General features: G+C 52.3%; 1 protein-coding gene across 4 annotated transcripts in view; it reads left to right on the top strand.

Moving 5' to 3' along the window:
- The first annotated feature begins 313 nt into the window (after window positions 1–313).
- Window positions 314–18,013, top strand: part of SRGAP3 (SLIT-ROBO Rho GTPase activating protein 3) — an 80,215-nt gene continuing 62,515 nt past the window's right edge. For all 4 annotated transcript variants that reach the window (XR_009278315.1, XM_058845418.1, XM_058845417.1 and 1 more), the window contains exon 1: window positions 314–613. Coding sequence is in view for 3 of the 4 variants with exons in the window: in XM_058845418.1 (XP_058701401.1) it covers window positions 547–613 (67 nt within the window). In the remaining variant the exon portion in view is untranslated. The remainder of the gene's footprint in view (window positions 614–18,013) is intronic.

Here is an 18,013-nt window from a genome sequence, read left to right as displayed (position 1 = left end):
GTGGTGCCGGAGCCGCGGGCTGCGGAGGGGCGGCTCCGGGCGGGGGAGCGGCAGATCCCGCAGCGGGCGGCAGACGGAGCGACCCGCACCAGGCGGTACCGGCGGTACCGGCGGTACCGGGGCACGGCGGGGCCGCCCGGCCCGGGGCCGCGGCCGAACCGAGCCCTGCGGCTCCGGGGCGGCTCCGGGGCTCCAGGGCGGGTCCGGGGCGGGTCCGGGGTGGGTTCGGGGCGGGCCCGGGGCGGCTCCGGGGCTCCGGGGCGGGTCCGGGTCCCGGAGCGCCCGCCCCGCGCGCAACCTGAGCGCAGGAGCGGCGCCAGGGCCCCGCCTCGGCCGGCGGCGGGAGCGGCTGCGCTCGGCTCGGCTCGGCTCGGCTTCCGGAGCGCTGTCCCCGCGCTGTCCCCGCGCTGTCCCCGCGCTGTCCCCGCGCTGTCCCCGGCGCCGCCAATGACGGCGGCCGCTGGCGGCGGCGGGGCCGCGGCCGGGTGAGGCGGCGGCGGAGCGCGGCGGGCGGCGGTGCCGGCGGGGCCCGCGCCCTCCCGCACGATGTCAGCGCAGGGCAAGTTCAAGAAGGACAAAGAGATCATCGCCGACTACGAGGCGCAGGTCAAAGGTGCGGAGCGGGGCCGGTGCGGGCGCGGCGGGGCCGCCTTTGTGTGCGGGGCGGGGCGGGGACGGGCCGGCTCCGGCCGCGGGGGCTGCGCCGCCGCCCCCCGCCCCTCCCGCGCTGCGGCAGCGCTGCCCTGCCCGCCGGCCGCTGCCATCGCCCTGCGGGGACGCGGAGATGGGCGCAGAGGGCTCGGGGCCGCCCCCGGGACAGCGCCCTGCGCCCACCCGGGCAGCGGCCGCCCGCGGCAGCGGGGGCTGCGGGAGCCCCGGGGCCGTGCGGGGTCGGCAGCGCTGCCCGCGGCCTCCCGGCGGGGAGCGCATCCATCCTGCGGTCCTTATGTAAGGAAGTTCGCCTTCGTGCTCCGGCCCCTCGCCTCCAGGCCCGCAGTCATTATTATGCAAGTGCCGGTAGTGGTGCGGGGTGCGGAGCTGTGCGGCAGTGGCTGCGTTCCTGAGTGTTGGAGAGAATAAAACTAGAGGTTTTGTCTGTTGAGACCGCTGAGCATCGAATCCAAGGCTCCGAGTTAATTCTTGTTTGGAAGGAAAGTTGGTACCCTGTGACACATGGCAGCTCTGCCGCCCAGGGAAGGGCTGAGCGGCTTGGTGGCAGAGGGAAATGTGCCGGTGCAACCTTCTGTCTATTGCACACCCAGGGATTTTCGTGTTGGTACCAAACTGTATTATGGTCATTTCTGGCTAGCTTAATACATCTACTCCTTATTGCAATAATTGCTAATTCTGTTAGCTGATGACTCTTCCCACCTTCAATGCAATCGGAACTTGCATTCAATTCCCACGGAGGATACTCTCAGCTGCTTACTTCATGCCTTTTCCTTGCATTTCCTCCTTCAGTCCCCCCACTATTATATAAAACCAGCTCCACTCTCCCTTCGTTCAGTTGTTTTATATGGATATGTGTTCACCACTTCATTATATTTTAGTCCAGGACATGGTTAATTAAAAGTGTAAAATAGCGTTTCTGCAGATTAACTTGTGCTTGTACAAACTCAAGAGCTTCCATTTTTCTCCAGATCCCAGCTCGGCTGGGTGATGGCTGGTCTGCACAGACTGTGCTTGGAAAAGTCTCTGCCTGGCTGCGGCAGCTCGAGGCCAGGGGGAGGGATTCTGGGGAAGGGGCTGGCTGTTGGTTTCGTGCCATTGTTTACTTTAGTGAATTTCAGTCTTTTGTAACTGGCCTCGAAGAGTGACGGAACAGTCACAACACGCCCTGCTCCGTGCCAATTACCTTTCTGCTTGTGTGTAATTTGGGAAAATTGATGTTATTGCACCCTGCAGTTAAGCAGATGAAATATTCTTTTAGTCTGGGGTATTGTTCGTTTCATGGGAGGGGATTTGCATCTGTTCCCAGAGGCTGTCCCATGGTTTCATGTTATTCACGAAGATGCCCTGGGCTGGGTGATTCCTGCTTCTCGAGTGCTTGGGGTGTAGGGGGGTCACTGCGGGCAGGACTGCTTCTGAGCTGTTGAAAAAGCTTTGCTGTGGATGTCTCCAGTGTTTTTTCTGATTGTTGTTTGTAACTGGAGTACTCAAGGGCCATGAACATTCTTGGCCTGGCTTCTGTAGCCTCATGGTTTCCATATGTGAAGCAGTTAGTGCTGGAGAGTGTGTGAGGGTGTTACATTACACCACAGTGATCACGTTTTGGGCAGCTGTAATGCAGACAGTTTGCTGATGGGCCAGGAATAATTTCCTTGATACTGTTCTGTGCATAGTTACACCTCCAGGAATGTCTGATTCCTGCTATAGGAATGGTCTGTGTTTTCACCTGAATAAAGGCTAATTCTTATGTTGACAGGGTGGTGGCTGTGCCTGTAGCTGGGTTGAGGTGGGCAGAGTCAGAGCCCAGTGCCCGTGTGTGCTGCCCACCCGCTGCCTTTGAGGGGTGGTGGCTCCATCCCTGGACACACAGGGTCTGTTACAGGATGAGGGTGGTCTTGGGGTGACCATGGTGAGCTGTGGGCCTCCAGGGCTCACAGCTGTGACTGGATAGCCATCACTTGCTGTCACCTCTCTGTGGGGACCAGGGTGGCTGTGATCTTCCCACCTTGCTAAACTGTTAGAGGAGGATAACATCTGAGTTCAGAGGGCTTGGTGCAGAGCTCTGCTGTAGCCTGTGCTTCCTCACTAAACAGGAGCAGTGTAAGCAAACTTGGCTGGGCAGGCAGGACAGCAGTTGGTCCTGCATCTGTAGGGACCCAAGGAGGGCTGGTGGTCGAGGATGCACTGCAGAAGGAGCAGGGCTTTTCTGTGCTCAGTTGTGTGTTGGGTGTGCCAGCCCGACATGGGCCAGGGTTTGTGATCATCTAAACCTTCTCTCAGGCTGTGACAGTGACCATGGACACGGACAGACTTGTGCAGAGTCTGGTCTCTCCTGGCTTGACTGAAAGATTGAATGTAGGCTACCTCATTATCTCAGATATCCTGTTTATTTCCTTCAAGGATTGAGTCATTACACTATTCATATCTAATCCTTCGCTACTCTTGTGAAGACAGATGCCCAAACCTCCTGAGAATGAAAATGAAAGAGAAATAGGGATAAAGAAGAGGGGAAGTGGTGGCAAGGGGGACTAACAACCGAAGCGTTGATACAGAAATACTGAAATATGAAGATGATAATAGATGAAAACTTGAAGCAGGGATCTCATAGTAGGGAGGATGGGCCTGGAATCTGAACATGGCACAGTGCTTGTCCCCACAGCATGGACAGGAAAATGGAAGGGAGAAAGGTGGAAAACCCTGCATGTGAACTCCAGAGCATATGTCAGCATGGGTGGAAGAGCAGTAACCCCAGCAAGGCTGCACTGGAAATGCATTTGAAGACGAGGTCAGAGGGGATTAGGGGTGGGCAGGACGCTGCTGTTGTGAGGTGCCAGGCAGCGCTGGGTGAGGGAGTGATCTTCCAGCAGTGCCTCAGGTACGTAAAGCCTCCGTTCCAGAGAGAGGAGTTGACACCTGGAATGACTTGGAGGGGGGAAAAAAGTTACTGAGGCTGATTTCAGGGAAGTTTCACTGAAGCCTCTTGCTCTGGCTGTTGGGAATTGGAGCAAAGGCTGGGGTGGTTCAGGGATGGCCTGTCAGCACTGCGGGGTGGGAGCCAGCCCTGCCCGAGCTGCAGCCTCGGCTACGGCAATCGAGGAGCCCACGCGCCCTGTGGGGAGTGAGATTGGAAGGAGGAGGGTTGAACTGGGGAATTATCTTCATGCACAGGGTGATTTATTGGCCACGATGTCTCTGTATCTCCCTTCCTTTCCAGGAGAATTGTGTCTGCTCCTCTCACGGTGGGAAGGAGTTGTCCTGAAAATGCTTGGAGAGATAGCGGGGGCGTGTGAGGTGCGTGTGGGTCTGCTCGAGTGCCCTGCTGCACACGCTGTTCTGGGTGTCTCGGGGAGGGCTGGGGGCTGCTGACAGCGCTGCAGGGTGCACGAGGCTCTGGGTCAGTGCCACTGTGCTTTTGGGAGTATGGGATGGCTGCTGCAGGCGCTGCTCCTGCAGCTCTGCAGAGTTTGCTGTCTGCCCGTGCATGGAGAGCTCTCTCCCAGCTCTCCTGCACACACGCTGTGCTGGCAGGCTCCTTCCCACGGTGCCGTCCCTCCTGTCAGTTATCCAGGCTCTGTCCTTCTCTGCTGCTGCTGCTTTGTACCCTCCAGCTGTCAGAAAGGGGAGAGCTGGCCCCAGCACTGGCAGGAGATGCTTGCTGGATAATACCGGAAAGAAAATATTTAAGATTACTTTTAAGAGGCAGGTTTTCTTATTTGCCTTAGCTTTGCAGACAGGAGTGGTGGTGTTAAAAATAAACACCAATGGAGATATGGCTGCAGATTTACAACTGCCACATGACAGCTGCCTGCAGAATATACAGCACAGCAGATCCTTGGATGCACAATTTAAAGTGCGTGTTTTCAGATGTACACTTTTAATTGGTCTATCGGGCCAGAAATCTAAATAAATGTCTCTTCCTCATTATGGTCACATGCCTGATTTGTGGCTTTAATGCAGCAGAACGAACCAGTTTTAATTATGCAGATGCAACCACCTATGGTCCAGTGTTGGCAGTCTTGCAGAAAATTGCGCATTGTGTTGACTGGCTATTGAATTTTATATTGCTTCCTGCAGTTTTGCCTTAACCCTGGCAAAACACAGGTCCCTGTGTGATCCCTCTGGCTGGTGTTGGCAGGAGACTGCTGTGAGGCCGTAGCATCTTGGCAGGTGACATGATCCTTGGTGATCCTGGAGCTGGGGCTCTCCGTATGGTGCATCTGGCTGCTTAGTGGCAAAGGGATGATTCCTTGACTTCTGGGACTCTTAGTTGATGTCTAAATTGATAATAAAACCAGAGTTTTGATGGTTTTAGCATATAAAAACACTAAAAAGATTTGCAGACTTGGGCCAAAGAAAATGAATGTATTCTTTCCCATTTTCATAAAGTTTAGGTTAATTTGTCATTGTCCATTAGCTTCCTTTGACTTCTTCTATTGCAGTAGCTGCATCCTTTCTTTTGTGTCTTTTCTCTTCCTACCTCTTGCTCTCTTTCCACTTTGTTCAGAAAACGTTGGGAAATTTCCCATGCTGAATAATTTTCTAGGATACTGATTTGCTCAGGGAAGGAGCTTTGCTGCCCAAGGAGGAGAGGCATCAAGGCTTGAACTTGGCAGGTCATTCAATGAAATGGTTCTGTGCAAGACAGAAAGTTGCACCCCTTTGTGGGGCCTGGTGGGAAACTGCTAAGTATTAATCACAAAACCAAATAGAAAATGTCTGTTGGATTAATTGTTGTGCTTAACAAGATGTGGGAAAGTATCACCCAAGGGCTCCCAGCGTGCCTGCAATAGCTCAGCTGGCTGTGGTGGAGCTGTCTGCAACAGGTAGCAGATCCTGATGAATCTGATGTGGTTTCTGATGTGAGACTTGGAGAGAACTGCTCCATGCTGCTCCTGGTTGTTACCACTCCCTTCCCTGCTGTTTCCTCCCTGGCTCTGCGAGCGTGGCCCTGGCAGCTGGGTTTTGCAGAGCCCTCTGTGTGCAGGCACTGGGTGGGCCACGTGCAAGGATAGCAGGGAGTTTAGATGTGATTCCTAATAAAGAGTAATTGTCAGATTCTAATGGAAACAATTTGAATTTATCAGCGATGTTCCTGCAAGGTGCAAGTCCTGAGTGCTTCAGCAGAGGCTGGGATGGTTCAGCTGAGTCAGCAGCTCCTGTGTGTGACTGACCACCTCCAGCTCTGTGCAGCTGCTGGTGGCATGGTCCATCCATCCTCAGCAGCTCCTCCTGCTTGTCTGCATGACCAGAGGTCAGAACTGCTGAGCAATATGTCCAGGGTCGTGGCTTGTCCCAGGACAGGGATCTGGTGGCAGGAGCTGGGGTTCTGCCATGCTGTGAGGTGATTTAGATACAAAAGAGGGGTATTTTGATCCTATAAGCCTGGCTGTGTTCTTCCCTGCTAGCTGGCAGGTGCCTGGGTGTGCAGGTGGCATTATTTGTCAGTCTACCTCTCCTCCTGATAACAATGAAACCCTCTTACAGCACTTGCTCAGGGCCTGTAGCTAGTCCTTGTTCCAGGTGAAGAGTTTTAAGGGCCATTAGAGTGCAGCACCAAATTCGCTTCAGGTGCTTAGCAGACATTTATAACCTCTGTGAGTTGGAATGCTCTAAGTTCTGTGTGCAGTTTCAGCCCCTTTCAGGGGGAGGATTTATTCTCCCTGTTGCTGGCCTATGGAAGATGTGAGGGAAGGAACCCTCCCTCTTGAGCTCTAAGATTTTCTCCTGTCTGGGTTTGGCTTGGTTTCAGTAGCTGTTTGTCAAGCTACCACGGCAGCAGCAGCAGCAGCAGCCACCTCCTGAAATGCTTTTACTGCCCTGGGAGGTACCTGTGCTCCTGGCAGGTGATGGGGCAGGGCACACAGGTAGGTCCTGGCAGGTGATGGGGCAGGTCACACAGGTAGGTCCTGGCAGGTGATGGAGCAGGTCACACAGGCAGCTCCTGGCAGGTGATGGGGCAGGTCACACAGGTAGGTCCTGGCAGGTGATAGGGCAGGTCACACAGGTAGCTCCTGGCAGGTGATGGGGCAGGTCACACAGGTAGGTCCTGGCAGGTGATGGAGCAGGTCACACAGGTAGGTCCTGGCAGGTGATGGAGCAGGTCACACAGGTAGGTCCTGGCAGGTGATGGGGCAGGTCACACAGGTAGGTCCTGGCAGGTGATGGGGCAGGTCACACAGGTAGGTCCTGGCAGGAGATGGGGCAGGTCACACAGGTAGGTCCTGGCAGGTGATGGAGCAGGTCACACAGGTAGGTCCTGGCAGGTGATGGGGCAGGTCACACAGGTAGGTCCTGGCAGGTGATGGAGCAGGTCACACAGGTAGGTCCTGGCAGGTGATGGGGCAGGTCACACAGGTAGGTCCTGGCAGGTGATGGGGCAGGTCACACAGGTAGCTCCTGGTTCAGGGCTGCAGAGGGCTCAGCAGCATGTGCAGGCATGTTCCTCGTGGCACTTGCCAGCAAAACTGGCCTGAAGTAATCTCTCCTTTCTTCCAGCCTGGGTGGCTCTGTAGTCCTGACTATTGATTTATTTAATCCCAGGAGGCTTTTGCTGAGCTGCCAGCAAACCCTCCTCCTGAAAAGGTGACTATTCCTTGCTAATAACTAACGTGCTGTGTGTGCCCCACCTCTGTGTATTAGTGGCTGTGCCATAGCAGTGACTGAGGACATGGAGACGGGTGAACAGCATGAACCTGTGTGGTGATGGGGTGATGATGGGTTGTACCTGTCACTGCTGACCTCCTCAGGGCTGCCAGCCCTTGCCCTGGGCTCCTGCTCTGGCTGGGCCTGTGGTTTTTGGATGCCCTTTACGCTGTTCATGTCTTCAAGAGCCTGATTGTTAAAGTTTTCCCTGACAAACTGGCCTGAGATAACTTATTTTAGCCTCCCTTTTCTCTCTGTAAGGCAGTTGCAGTGGTTTGGGCAGAGGCAGCCACTGAACAGTGTATTGCAACATACAATTTTAAGAGAGGAAGTGGAGTATCAAAATAAAATTAGTAAGGAGTTCATGCGGCTGTGGAGTGTTCCCTGGAGCAGACCCAGTCGGTGTGATGGGGCTGTGTGTTCCTTACTGCCAGGGTGCTGTGGGAGTGTTTCATGGCTGTGATTCCCCAGCACCTTGGCTTTAAGTTCCCATGAGAGATGGCCCCATCACAGTGCAGCTGCCAGGCCAGGGACATACAGCCCTGCTGTTTATCCCAAGGTTGTGCTGTTTCTCCAGGGTTGTTGGCACTCTGCACTGAGGAGACAGCTGGTAGGATGGCCGTGGTAGGGAAGGAGAGATTTTAAATCCTCCTTAATTTAAATATTCCCCTTTGTTTTACGAACAAAGACATGTAAAAAAAGGTGTGGTAACATAATCCCAGAGTGGAAGTTGGTGCATCCCAGCCTCTTGCGGAGGTGAATCCCCAGATTCAGCTCTGTAGGCATGGCAGTATCACAGGGGAGCAGCAGCAGTGCCTCTGGCTGTGTTCATGTATGTGGCTGTGGAGTGGTGTGTCTGTCTTGTCAGTCTGTACTACGTGGGTTCCCCAGGCTGGGAATCTCTGGCCTTGGAGGGATTGGGGACTAGAGAGCTGGACACTGCGAGAAAGCTACTGCTGTCAGAGTCTCTTGCTTACACATCTTGTGCTGTTGAGCTGCCTTAAACAATCTGCCTGCAAGAAGTATTTCTATTAGCTTTCCAAATGTGCTTTCCTGGCTATGATGCTCTGCTGATGTTCAAGGAGATTCTCTGTGTGGTGCTGCAGGTTTTAGTCTGGAAAGTGCAGAGTTTGGGAAAATTACACAGCCACACTGTGCCCAGCAGCTTCCAAGAAGAATTTGCATTAGTACTGGTTGCTCTTCTTGCCTTTGAAGTTGGAGATGAGTTTTGAAGAGGGTGAAAATACCTTCAACTTTTTCACCTCAGCCTTTGGGAGGAATAGTTGTGTCTGTGGTGAGAGATGGCAGTAACTGGAATGTGTCTGGCTTCCCAAAGTAGCTCTGGAAAACGTGGCTCCATCTTGTAGGAATGGCAGGTGTGCAGGACAGCTGAGGAACCTGCTGCTGGAAGGAGCTCAGTGGTCTCAGTGTCTGTATCAGCTGGGAGAGGAGAGGAGAGGAGGTTGCTCCTCTCTTGAGCATCTCTGATGTCCTGCCTCAGGCAGAGGAGAGGTGAGGCTGCTCTTTGGGATTCTGTTCATCCTGCGGCTTCTGGGAATGCTCAGGGCTGCAGCCCTCCAGGGCAGGGAATTTATCCATGTGACATATTGCTTTAGTTATTACTGGAGACAGCAAAGCAAGCTGTAGTGGTGGGGTGAAGCTCTGTGCTGTTTTACTCAGGCTTGTATTTTAAGTGTAAATTTTTAAGAATAGAGAACGATACAGACGTGGAATTGACCGGAGTTCAGGAGATGGGAGGAGATTCCCATTCAGGGAAGAGAGAATCTGGTTTTCCATGGCTTTTCTTCATCTGTTAGTCCAACTCTGTGGAGCAGTGTTGCACGCAGCAGGACTGCAGTAGAAGGCCCTGTCATGGACTTGCTGAAGTAGTGGCTTCTCCTTCACTGTGCCAGAGCCCCAAAGATCAGTTTTCTTCTTGCTGCTGTAGTGTTGCTGCTTTGTTTGTTTGAACGGTTGTTTGTGGTCTCCAGGCACTTCTGTGGCAGGGTGAGAGCCCGAGGGGATGTTGTGCATTTGGAACTTTAAGAGGAGATGATCTCAAGAACAGATCTAAGCTCGAGATCATCAGTTTGATAATTTTAGGTTGCTGGCCTCATGTGTATGCAAAGCTTCTCTCTCTGTCAAATGTGCTGATGAATCAGTAGTTGCTTCATGGGAGTAACATGGGTGTTGATAAGGATTAAAAATGCTTCCCCTGCCCAAGGTGCCAGAATTCCACTCTGCTGATGGTGCAAGCAGGGTACCCAGATCATCTGAATGCTTTCCAGAAACTTTCTTTGTGTGTAACCTTACAGCTGCCAGCAACTGGGATCCAAGGGAGCTCACACAGTGAGTGCTTTGGAATATATCAGTGCAAAGCTCTGGCTACAACAGGTATCACTGGCTGTCCATCCCTGGTGACCCAATGGTTCTAAACTGAGTTTGGTAAGGAGTCTGTGTTTAAATCTTCACTCTCTTTGTTTTTACTTCATGGAAATTGGGCTCTCATGACACTTCAGTCATTGAGATTATGGAACTAATGGAAGAGAAAGGACAAGAGGTTAGACTGTTTGTGTGGCAGTTTGAGGCTTTTATGTTGACAAAGACTTCAGAGACAATTGAAGATTTGGTGTGAAAACAGGTTAGCTGATCTTTGGGAACAGCCTAAGTGATGATTCATTCAAGACATCTTGTTAGTGTTGGAAATGTTAAAGATACAGACTTGTGTAGGAGAGAGCAAAATCCTGCTGCCATTTTGCAGCATTGGCAGCGTAGCGGGACTGAAGCTGCAGGAGAGCTTGAAGATGGGAGCTGCATTGCCAGAGACGATGGTCAGGAGGCAACGCCTTGTGCAGACAAGTCCTGTTTGGGAGTGCTGCCCTGGAGAGGAATACAGTGTGGATCAGTGGGCTGGGGCTTAGGACAAGATGGGAATGGTGAGAAACGCCGTGTTTAGCTGCTCAGTTAGTGCGGGAGGAAACACTGCTGGCAAGATTATCTTGCCAACAGCAGAGAGTATATTTAGCTTTTTCTTAAAATCCCCATCTAGTGCTCCTGCCTGCCCTCAAAGGCTGATTAGTCACTCCAGACTGATGCTGGTGCTGAGGGGGTGACCTGAGGTCACTGTGGAGCTGGATCTCTGGACCCTGTAAGCTGTGTGGGCATGTCTGTTCAGTGATGTCTGGAAGGGTGCTGGGGACCACTGACCAGCAGTGACTTCCACTGGCAGGAGATATGCCCCCAGCTGATAAAGATATATTGGGCCTTCTAAGAAGATGTTATTGTATGCACCTGTTCTCACTCCTCTGTTATCTGGGAGAGTGTGCTGATTCCTCTGGAAGGACAGTGTGCCCTAAATGACCCTTAAGTGGTGGGGAAGTCCTGTTCTGGCCAAAAGAGAGAGAGCTTAATTTGAAAATAAGCTCAGCCGCTGTCAGCTGTGTCACTGTGGGTTCAAGAAAAGTCCTCTTGAGTGGGTGAGATGTCTCCCATGGGATGTGGCCTGTGGTGCTTCGTGCCCTTGGGATCATGTGCCAAAATCCCTGCTCACATGAGGGGTCATGCAGTGTTAGCAAAGAGTTATGGTGATCTTCACCTTGCTCTCCAGCCTGCTGTGGCTGAAGCCTGTCCACACCCAGCTCTCCAGCAGGACCAGTCAGGGGAAACTCCTCTTTTGGGATGTCCCCTCCTGTAGGTAAAAGTCCTTGCTGGTTGTCACTCTGAGGAGCTCAGCAGTAAGGTGTGTGCCCCTGGGTGCTCCCTGCTCTCCAGGAGGGTGTTTGAATGCTGCAACTCAGTCATACTCTACCACTACAGGCTGGAGTACTGTGGGCTGTTTTTGTTTTGCTTTTTGATTTGTCTAATGGCTATTTCTCTTTCGAAGTGGGCATGTTTTCCAAAAGGCTGAGTACTTTTACCATCAATATTATGTACAGTGAAGCATGCTGAGGCCAGCACAAGTGAGTATCGTGCTTCAGGGTGGAATGTGATTGCTGGAGAGATCAGAAAATAAATTTCCCTGTTCAGAGTACACAGCTGGCTGGATATGTTTGAGTTTCACCTGCAGCATTGAAGCGATGCTCTGAGAGGCCACTGGATTAAGTTACCCTGGCATGTCTGTAAATACCCGTGTAATAGCTTCAAAACAGTTAAGAGTATTAATGGTTGTGTTCTCCCAGCGCTTCCGAGAGGCGGGGGGGATGAGGGGGCAGCATGGGGCTGGGGCAGGAGGGCAGGCCTTGGGAGGAGGAGCAGCAGAGGGTCCCTGGCTCTGCCCGTGTGGGGACCGGGCATGGCTGGGCAGTGTGTGACCCTGCCACAGTGCCTCGAGCCCCACGGCCCCGAGCCCCACAGTGCCCCGAGCCCCACAGTGCCCCGAGCCCCACAGTGCCCCGAGCCCCACAGCCCCGAGCCCCACAACCCTGAGCCCCACAGCCCTGAGCAGGGCTCTGAGCCCCATGGCCCCGAGCCCCACAGTCCCGAGCCCCACAGTCCCGAGCCCCGCGGCCCCAAGCCCCACAGCCTTGAGCAGGGCTCTGAGCCTCACAGCCCCGAGCCCCACAGCCCTGAGCAGGGCTCCGAGCCCCACAGCCCTGAGCTGCACAGGGTCTGTGCATCGGTCACCGTGGGCCGGCTGCCCTGCCGGTCACCCAGCTCAGGTGCTGCTCCCTGGGGCAGGACAGAGCGGTGCTGTGCCTGTGGAGCAGGACAGAGCGGTGCTGCTCCCTGGGGCAGGACAGAGCATTGCTGTACCTGTGGGGCAGGACAGAGCGGTGCTGTGCCTGTGGGGCAGGACAGAGCGGTGCTGCTCCCTGGGGCAGGACAGAGCATTGCTGTACCTGTGGGGCAGGACAGAGCGGTGCTGTGCCTGTGGGGCAGGACAGAGCATTGCTGTGCCTGTGGGGCAGGACAGAGCGGTGCTGTACCTGTGGGGCAGGACAGAGCGGTGCGGTGCCTGTGGGGCAGGACAGAGCGGTGCTGTGCCTGTGGGGCAGGGCAGGACAGAGCGGTGCTGTGCCTGTGGGGCAGGACAGAGCGTTGCTGTGCCTGTGGGGCAGGACAGAGCGGTGCTGCTCCCTGGGGCAGGACAGAGCGGTGCGGTGCCTGTGGGGCAGGACAGAGCGGTGCTGCTCCCTGGGGCAGGACAGAGCATTGCTGTGCCTGTGGGGCAGGACAGAGCAGTGCTGTGCCTGTGGGGCAGGACAGAGCGGTGCTGTGCCTGTGGGGCAGGACAGAGCGGTGCTGTGCCTGTGGGGCAGGACAGAGCGGTGCTGTGCCTGTGGGGCAGGACAGAGCGGTGCTGTGCCTGTGGGGCAGGACAGAGCATTGCTGTGCCTGTGGGGCAGGGCAGGACAGAGCGGTGCTGTGCCTGTGGGGCAGGACAGAGCGGTGCTGTGCCTGTGGGGCAGGGCAGGACAGAGCGTTGTGGTGCCTGTGGGGCAGGACAGAGCGGTGCTGTGCCTGTGGGGCAGGACAGAGCGGTGCTGTGCCTGTGGGGCAGGACAGAGCGGTGCTGTGCCTGTGGGGCAGGGCAGGGCAGAGCGGTGCTGTGCCTGTGGGGCAGGGCAGGACAGAGCGGTGCTGTGCCTGTGGGGCAGGACAGAGCGGTGCTGTGCCTGTGGGGCAGGGCAGGACAGAGCGGTGCTGTGCCTGTGGGGCAGGGCAGGACAGAGCGGTGCTGTGCCTGTGGGGCAGGGCAGGACAGAGCGTTGTGGTGCCTGTGGGGCAGGACAGAGCGGTGCTGTGCCTGTGGGGCAGGGTTGGATGGATGTTCCCCAGCACAGGGCCCAGCTTTGTGCAGGGAGATGTGCTGCAGCTGCGGGAGGGGATGGCAGGTGCTGGTTCCTGATAGCCCAGGCGAGCTCGCCTCTCTCTGGGAATGAAACCTTTGGTCGTGTCACACCTTGGGGAACGTGACCCGTGTCTGGATGGGGCTGGGCATCACCAGGGAGAAGCCGGGCACGCTGCAGAGGTGGCTCTGCGTGCATTCCGTGCTGTGCCCAGTGAAGGGCCACATCCTGGTCACACCACTTGGAATTGACTTCTACAGTCACAGACAGAAACTCTTGTGTTTTGCCAGCTTTTCTTTTAATCATTTTTGATTTTATTTTCCATGAAATAGATTAAATGTTTTGGTGGGGATTTCCTATTGTTTCCATGTTCTTTTTTACCATTAAAGTGAATGGGACTGTTACTCTGGTAATTAATGAACGTGGAAATCAGGATCTCCACTGTAACTGGATTTTTCAGATAGCTCAGGAAAAGCCTGAGAAAGTGTGGCAAAAAGGTGTCTTAGTTCAGAATAGATCAAGTAACCTGGGAATCAGACTCTCAGTAGGATCTTTCAAAGCATTTTTTGTTTCTTTTAACATCCTTGCTGGATTGTGTTCTGAGTGACTCATGGCTTTAAAAGCATTTTTTCCTGCATGTTTTTTCCTGCTTGTGCGCTCTTGACATACTCTTGCTAAAATTCCTAAAGAAATACAAAGTAAACATATTGTAAATGAAAATGTCATATTCTAAACCCCTGGAAGTGAAACCATTACAAAGATACTCATACAGTCATTGTTCCGCAGAACGGCAGTGTGAGATGTACTGTTGAAATAACAATAATCTGTTCTGTGGGAGAGGTCAGCTCCAAACTAAGGGGGAGTGGGAAGAAGAGGAGAAAAGAAATGCACACTCCTTGCCTTTCCTCCTAATCACACAGCATGTACTTGTACATCCCTGGGACTGTGTTGCTGATCTAACTGCCTACTGCTTTTAAATGCCTGTCCAGGGCAATGAGGGGACATCTGTGTTGCATGGGAGAGGAGCCTGGAACAGAGGGTGTACCTTTCTTAAGGCTCTGGATGGAAGGAAGTAATTTTGCAGGTCACAAAGCCAGAGAGTAACTTCAGAATGAAACCTTCATTGGGGATTTAGTGGAGGTTGGTCATGGGAATAGTCACAGGTTGTGTCCCAGGATTTCCCTGTGTGTGAGAGCTGGGTGCAAGCCCCAGCTCCCCACTGCTTTTCTGGCAAGTGTAATCTTGTTGGTGTGCCAAGAATTTACGTGGAGGCTGGTCACGTTGTTACTGTGAGTTTGCTGCAGTGTCCTTGTCTGTGGTGTACATCACAATGACAATGAAAAAGGCATTTATGGTCACCAAGCTAACTACTGAGCCTGCAGCAATTCATGGTGGCAGCACACCTTTGGAAGAAAAAAAAAAGTCTTCGGTGTCCTCTTCTTTCACTTTTTTGGGGTCTTCATCAGGCTGCACGTGTCCAGAGTTTGTCAGGAAGAACTCCTTGTCCCCAGTCTTTGTGTGAAGTCTCAGGTTTCCCAGTAGCTGAAGTGTTCTTTGTCAGCCTGCATCCAGATGCTGTGCCAGAACAGGAGAGCTGGTCCTTGCAGGCTCTGAGCTGCTGAGGTGTTAGCTGTGGCTCCAGTTGCAGTTTCAGTGGGCACCCTACATCCTTGGCTGCTGGATCACCGTGGCAGTGCTGCTGAGCTTTCCTGTTCTGCGGCACTGCAGGACCGGTCCCAGGACGAAGCTGTCCGTGTGTCCTGGGTGCCACTGCTGCCCTGTGCTGCTGTCCCAAAGTGCTGCCTGCTGGCTCTCGCACTCTGCGGCTCTGTGCTCTTCAATTGTTGTTTGTCATCGTGGGAATTGCTTGTTCTAAAACCAATTACAACCTGACAAAACCGATCTGCCTTATTTACAAATACATCCATCTGGTTGTGGATTGCCTGATAGCGCTGCCAGCGCGGCGTGAGGCCTCGATTGCTGCTGAGCTTCCAAAGGGTTCCTGCGCCGGCATCGCCCGCGCTGTTTGCTGCACGGGTGTGCTGTGTAGGACAGGGACAATTCATGATTAAATAACAAATGCTGTGTAAACCAGGCGGAGATCACGCACTGTGTGCTGTGTCCTGCCCCAGCCAGGAGCTTTGCAGCCCGTGTGGAGTGAGCAATGTGCCCGAGGAGCACCAACACCGCTGTGTCTGGCAGCATGCTGGGGGAGCTCTGTGCCCTCCTCCCACAGGAGCTGTGTTAGGAGAAGGATGTGCTGGAAACCTGGGCTCTTTGGAACGGGCTGGTGGTGGGTACCACTCGGGTGGGTGTTCTGTGCCCTTTGGCTGCTGCAACAGCTGTGAGAATCCAGATTGCAGGATCCCCACCTGAGGGAAGCTGGCATATTCCTAATCTTCCTGAAACCTGTTTGATAGTTGAGGCAGGACTAAATTCTTCCTTGGAAGGTGTAGTCTCAGGAGAAGGTTCATGTAGGCAAGAGGAGGTGGCAGGTGTCTGGGGTGCAAGACTCTGATTTCTGTGTGTTCCTGGAACTCAACTTTAAAAAGGCTCAAAAAAGGAGAAAAATGAATGGCTGGTGTCAGGACATTTGAGATAAAAACCATCACATTTGGTAGCTGAAACTGTTTCAGACTATTTTAGTTTTCCTATGAATGTTCAGTTGCAGCTTAAAAAAGAACTGAGACATTATGAGTCAGTTCTGATTTCACCCTTGGGCCAGCAGTTCAAAGCTGAATGTAGTGAATTTCAGAAGCCTTCCCTAGCAGCCTCTGCTCCTTGTTTACTCTGTGTGTGGCCCACAGAGGGGAGAGAACATACACGCATAGATATGTTTGTTTATATCCCTATGTAAACAAATATAGCATGAGGAAAACGGGGAAGAGTTGCCCCCCTAAAATAAGTAATTGAGATTAGTGTGTCTGGGTTTTGGCAGGTAACTGGAGGTGAGTGAATTAGTTATTGTGAATAATTGATAAGAGAAATTCAGCCCTGTTTTTGTTTGCGATTTATGTAGGAATGAACTTTAACTTTTAGATTTATGAATAATCACTCAGTTTTCTCTGGCTGGCTGAATAACTGAAAATTCATAAATTGGGATTAACTGGCAGTACAGAATACTGCAATCTGTATAGGAAAACCTGTGTTTACATGGGTCTAAGCTTTTTTGATTCCCCATCACCATAGAAACAAAAGATTTTCCATAAGGGTGAGCTAGTCTGGCAATGGGAGTGAGGTAGGACATTCCCATTTTACCTCCAGATCTCTGAACATTCTTTGACCTCTTAGCTCAGATTTTTAGTACCACATTAATGCGGGCTTTTGGTGTTAGGCTTTTTGTAATTGGTGACTGCTACTGTGCTGCAACTGGTGTTTGTGTTATGATCCATGGTGTCCTCATTTCTCAGCAGTTTCCTGTTAACAGGTTTTTCATAAGAATTTTTCTGAAATTCATTAGTGACAAAAAACAGCCCTTTGATTTTCCTCTCCTTTTTTCTCCTAGTACCAGACTGTAGTTTAAAGCTGAAAGTCTGGGGCTGTCCTGGTCCCCAGGGGTTATGGACAGTCTGGGGCTGTCCTGGTGAACACTCCCAGGGGTTATGGACAGTCTGGGGCTGTCCTGGTGAACACTCCCAGGGGTTATGGACAGTCTGGGGCTGTCCTGGTCCCCAGTGACTGCTGAGGGGTGTTGGCTTTGGCCGGGTTCCTCATGGCCCCATCATCCAGTGTGTGCTGGTGCAGGCAGCTGTGGAGATGCTCCAGAGGAGCCTGGGGTTGTACAGTGCTGTTCACATGGGGACTGGTTTTGTTCACTAGTTTTAAATCCAAGTAGAAAATCATACTTCCATGTTGATGATCTTTTCCTTGAAACATAATTATAGCTCTGTATAATGCAGCTGGTCCTTATCTCAGTAAAATATCCTGGCTGGAGGCAAATTATTGGACATAATTTATGAGCAAAAGCATTTTGTGACATTTTTTGGGAGAGGGAGAGAGAAAACAATCCGTTAAAATTTACAGTAAAATTATTAGGATAAACCCTGTGAATTTAAAAAAAGGTCATTTGGTTATAGTTATTAATGAAATCTGTGGCTAAATTTAGGTGAGTTCTGTACACATTCCATAGTTTGGACAACTTCTCTGCTTTATTTTGTTCAGTTTCAGCATTCATTTGAATCAAAAGTTCCTAAGTTAAAAGGAGATTTTTCACTGAACTAACTCCACTGAGTTTAGAATTAATCCCTAATAAGGGATAGTCACATAATATATGGATGTTATTTCAGAGAAATATTAATATGTAGCCTTCCACCTTTTCACTGAAGTAATTTTATTCATAATTTGCATTTTAAAACTTATAATACAAGTATGAATCTTGAGTTTGATCTTAAAAGTTCCAGCATGTTAGAAATACACAATTATTTGTAAGGGTCTAGGATGTTTCCTCTCCTGTACTTTGCCTTGCGGTGAGTCTCTCTGTAGCCTGTGCCTTTCCCAGCTCCAGTGTGTCTTCCTGAATTCCCCAAGTTCCCTGGAGGTTTCTGTGATTCCTTCCCCAACAGGGAGCGAGCACAAGGCATCGGGTGATAAAGCCTGGGGAGTGCTGCTGTGGCTCTGTGTGCTCGGATAAATGAGATGTTCCTCCCTCCAAGAGCAGCACGTGGCTCCTGGGAGAAGTTCCATGTGTACTGCACTAAAATATCTTCAGCTGTCCCCTTTTTGTATGTGTGTGTGATTTTTGTGATTTTTGTGTGTTTGCAAGGGGATTTCCGTGGCTTTCCCTGCAGATGTGCAGCGTGGCCAGGCTGCCCTGCACTGAGGGCAGGAAGGCAGTGACATCCCCTTGGCTCTGTGGGAAAGGTTGCTCAGCCAAAAAACTTCCCTAACGCCTCTCTTCTATGTCTTTATATCTT

This window comes from Poecile atricapillus, chromosome 9 (assembly GCF_030490865.1).
Source record: "Poecile atricapillus isolate bPoeAtr1 chromosome 9, bPoeAtr1.hap1, whole genome shotgun sequence".
Lineage (NCBI taxonomy): Eukaryota > Metazoa > Chordata > Aves > Passeriformes > Paridae > Poecile > Poecile atricapillus.
Note: the sequence above shows the minus strand (reverse complement) of the source record. Positions and strands in the feature narration are given on the sequence as shown.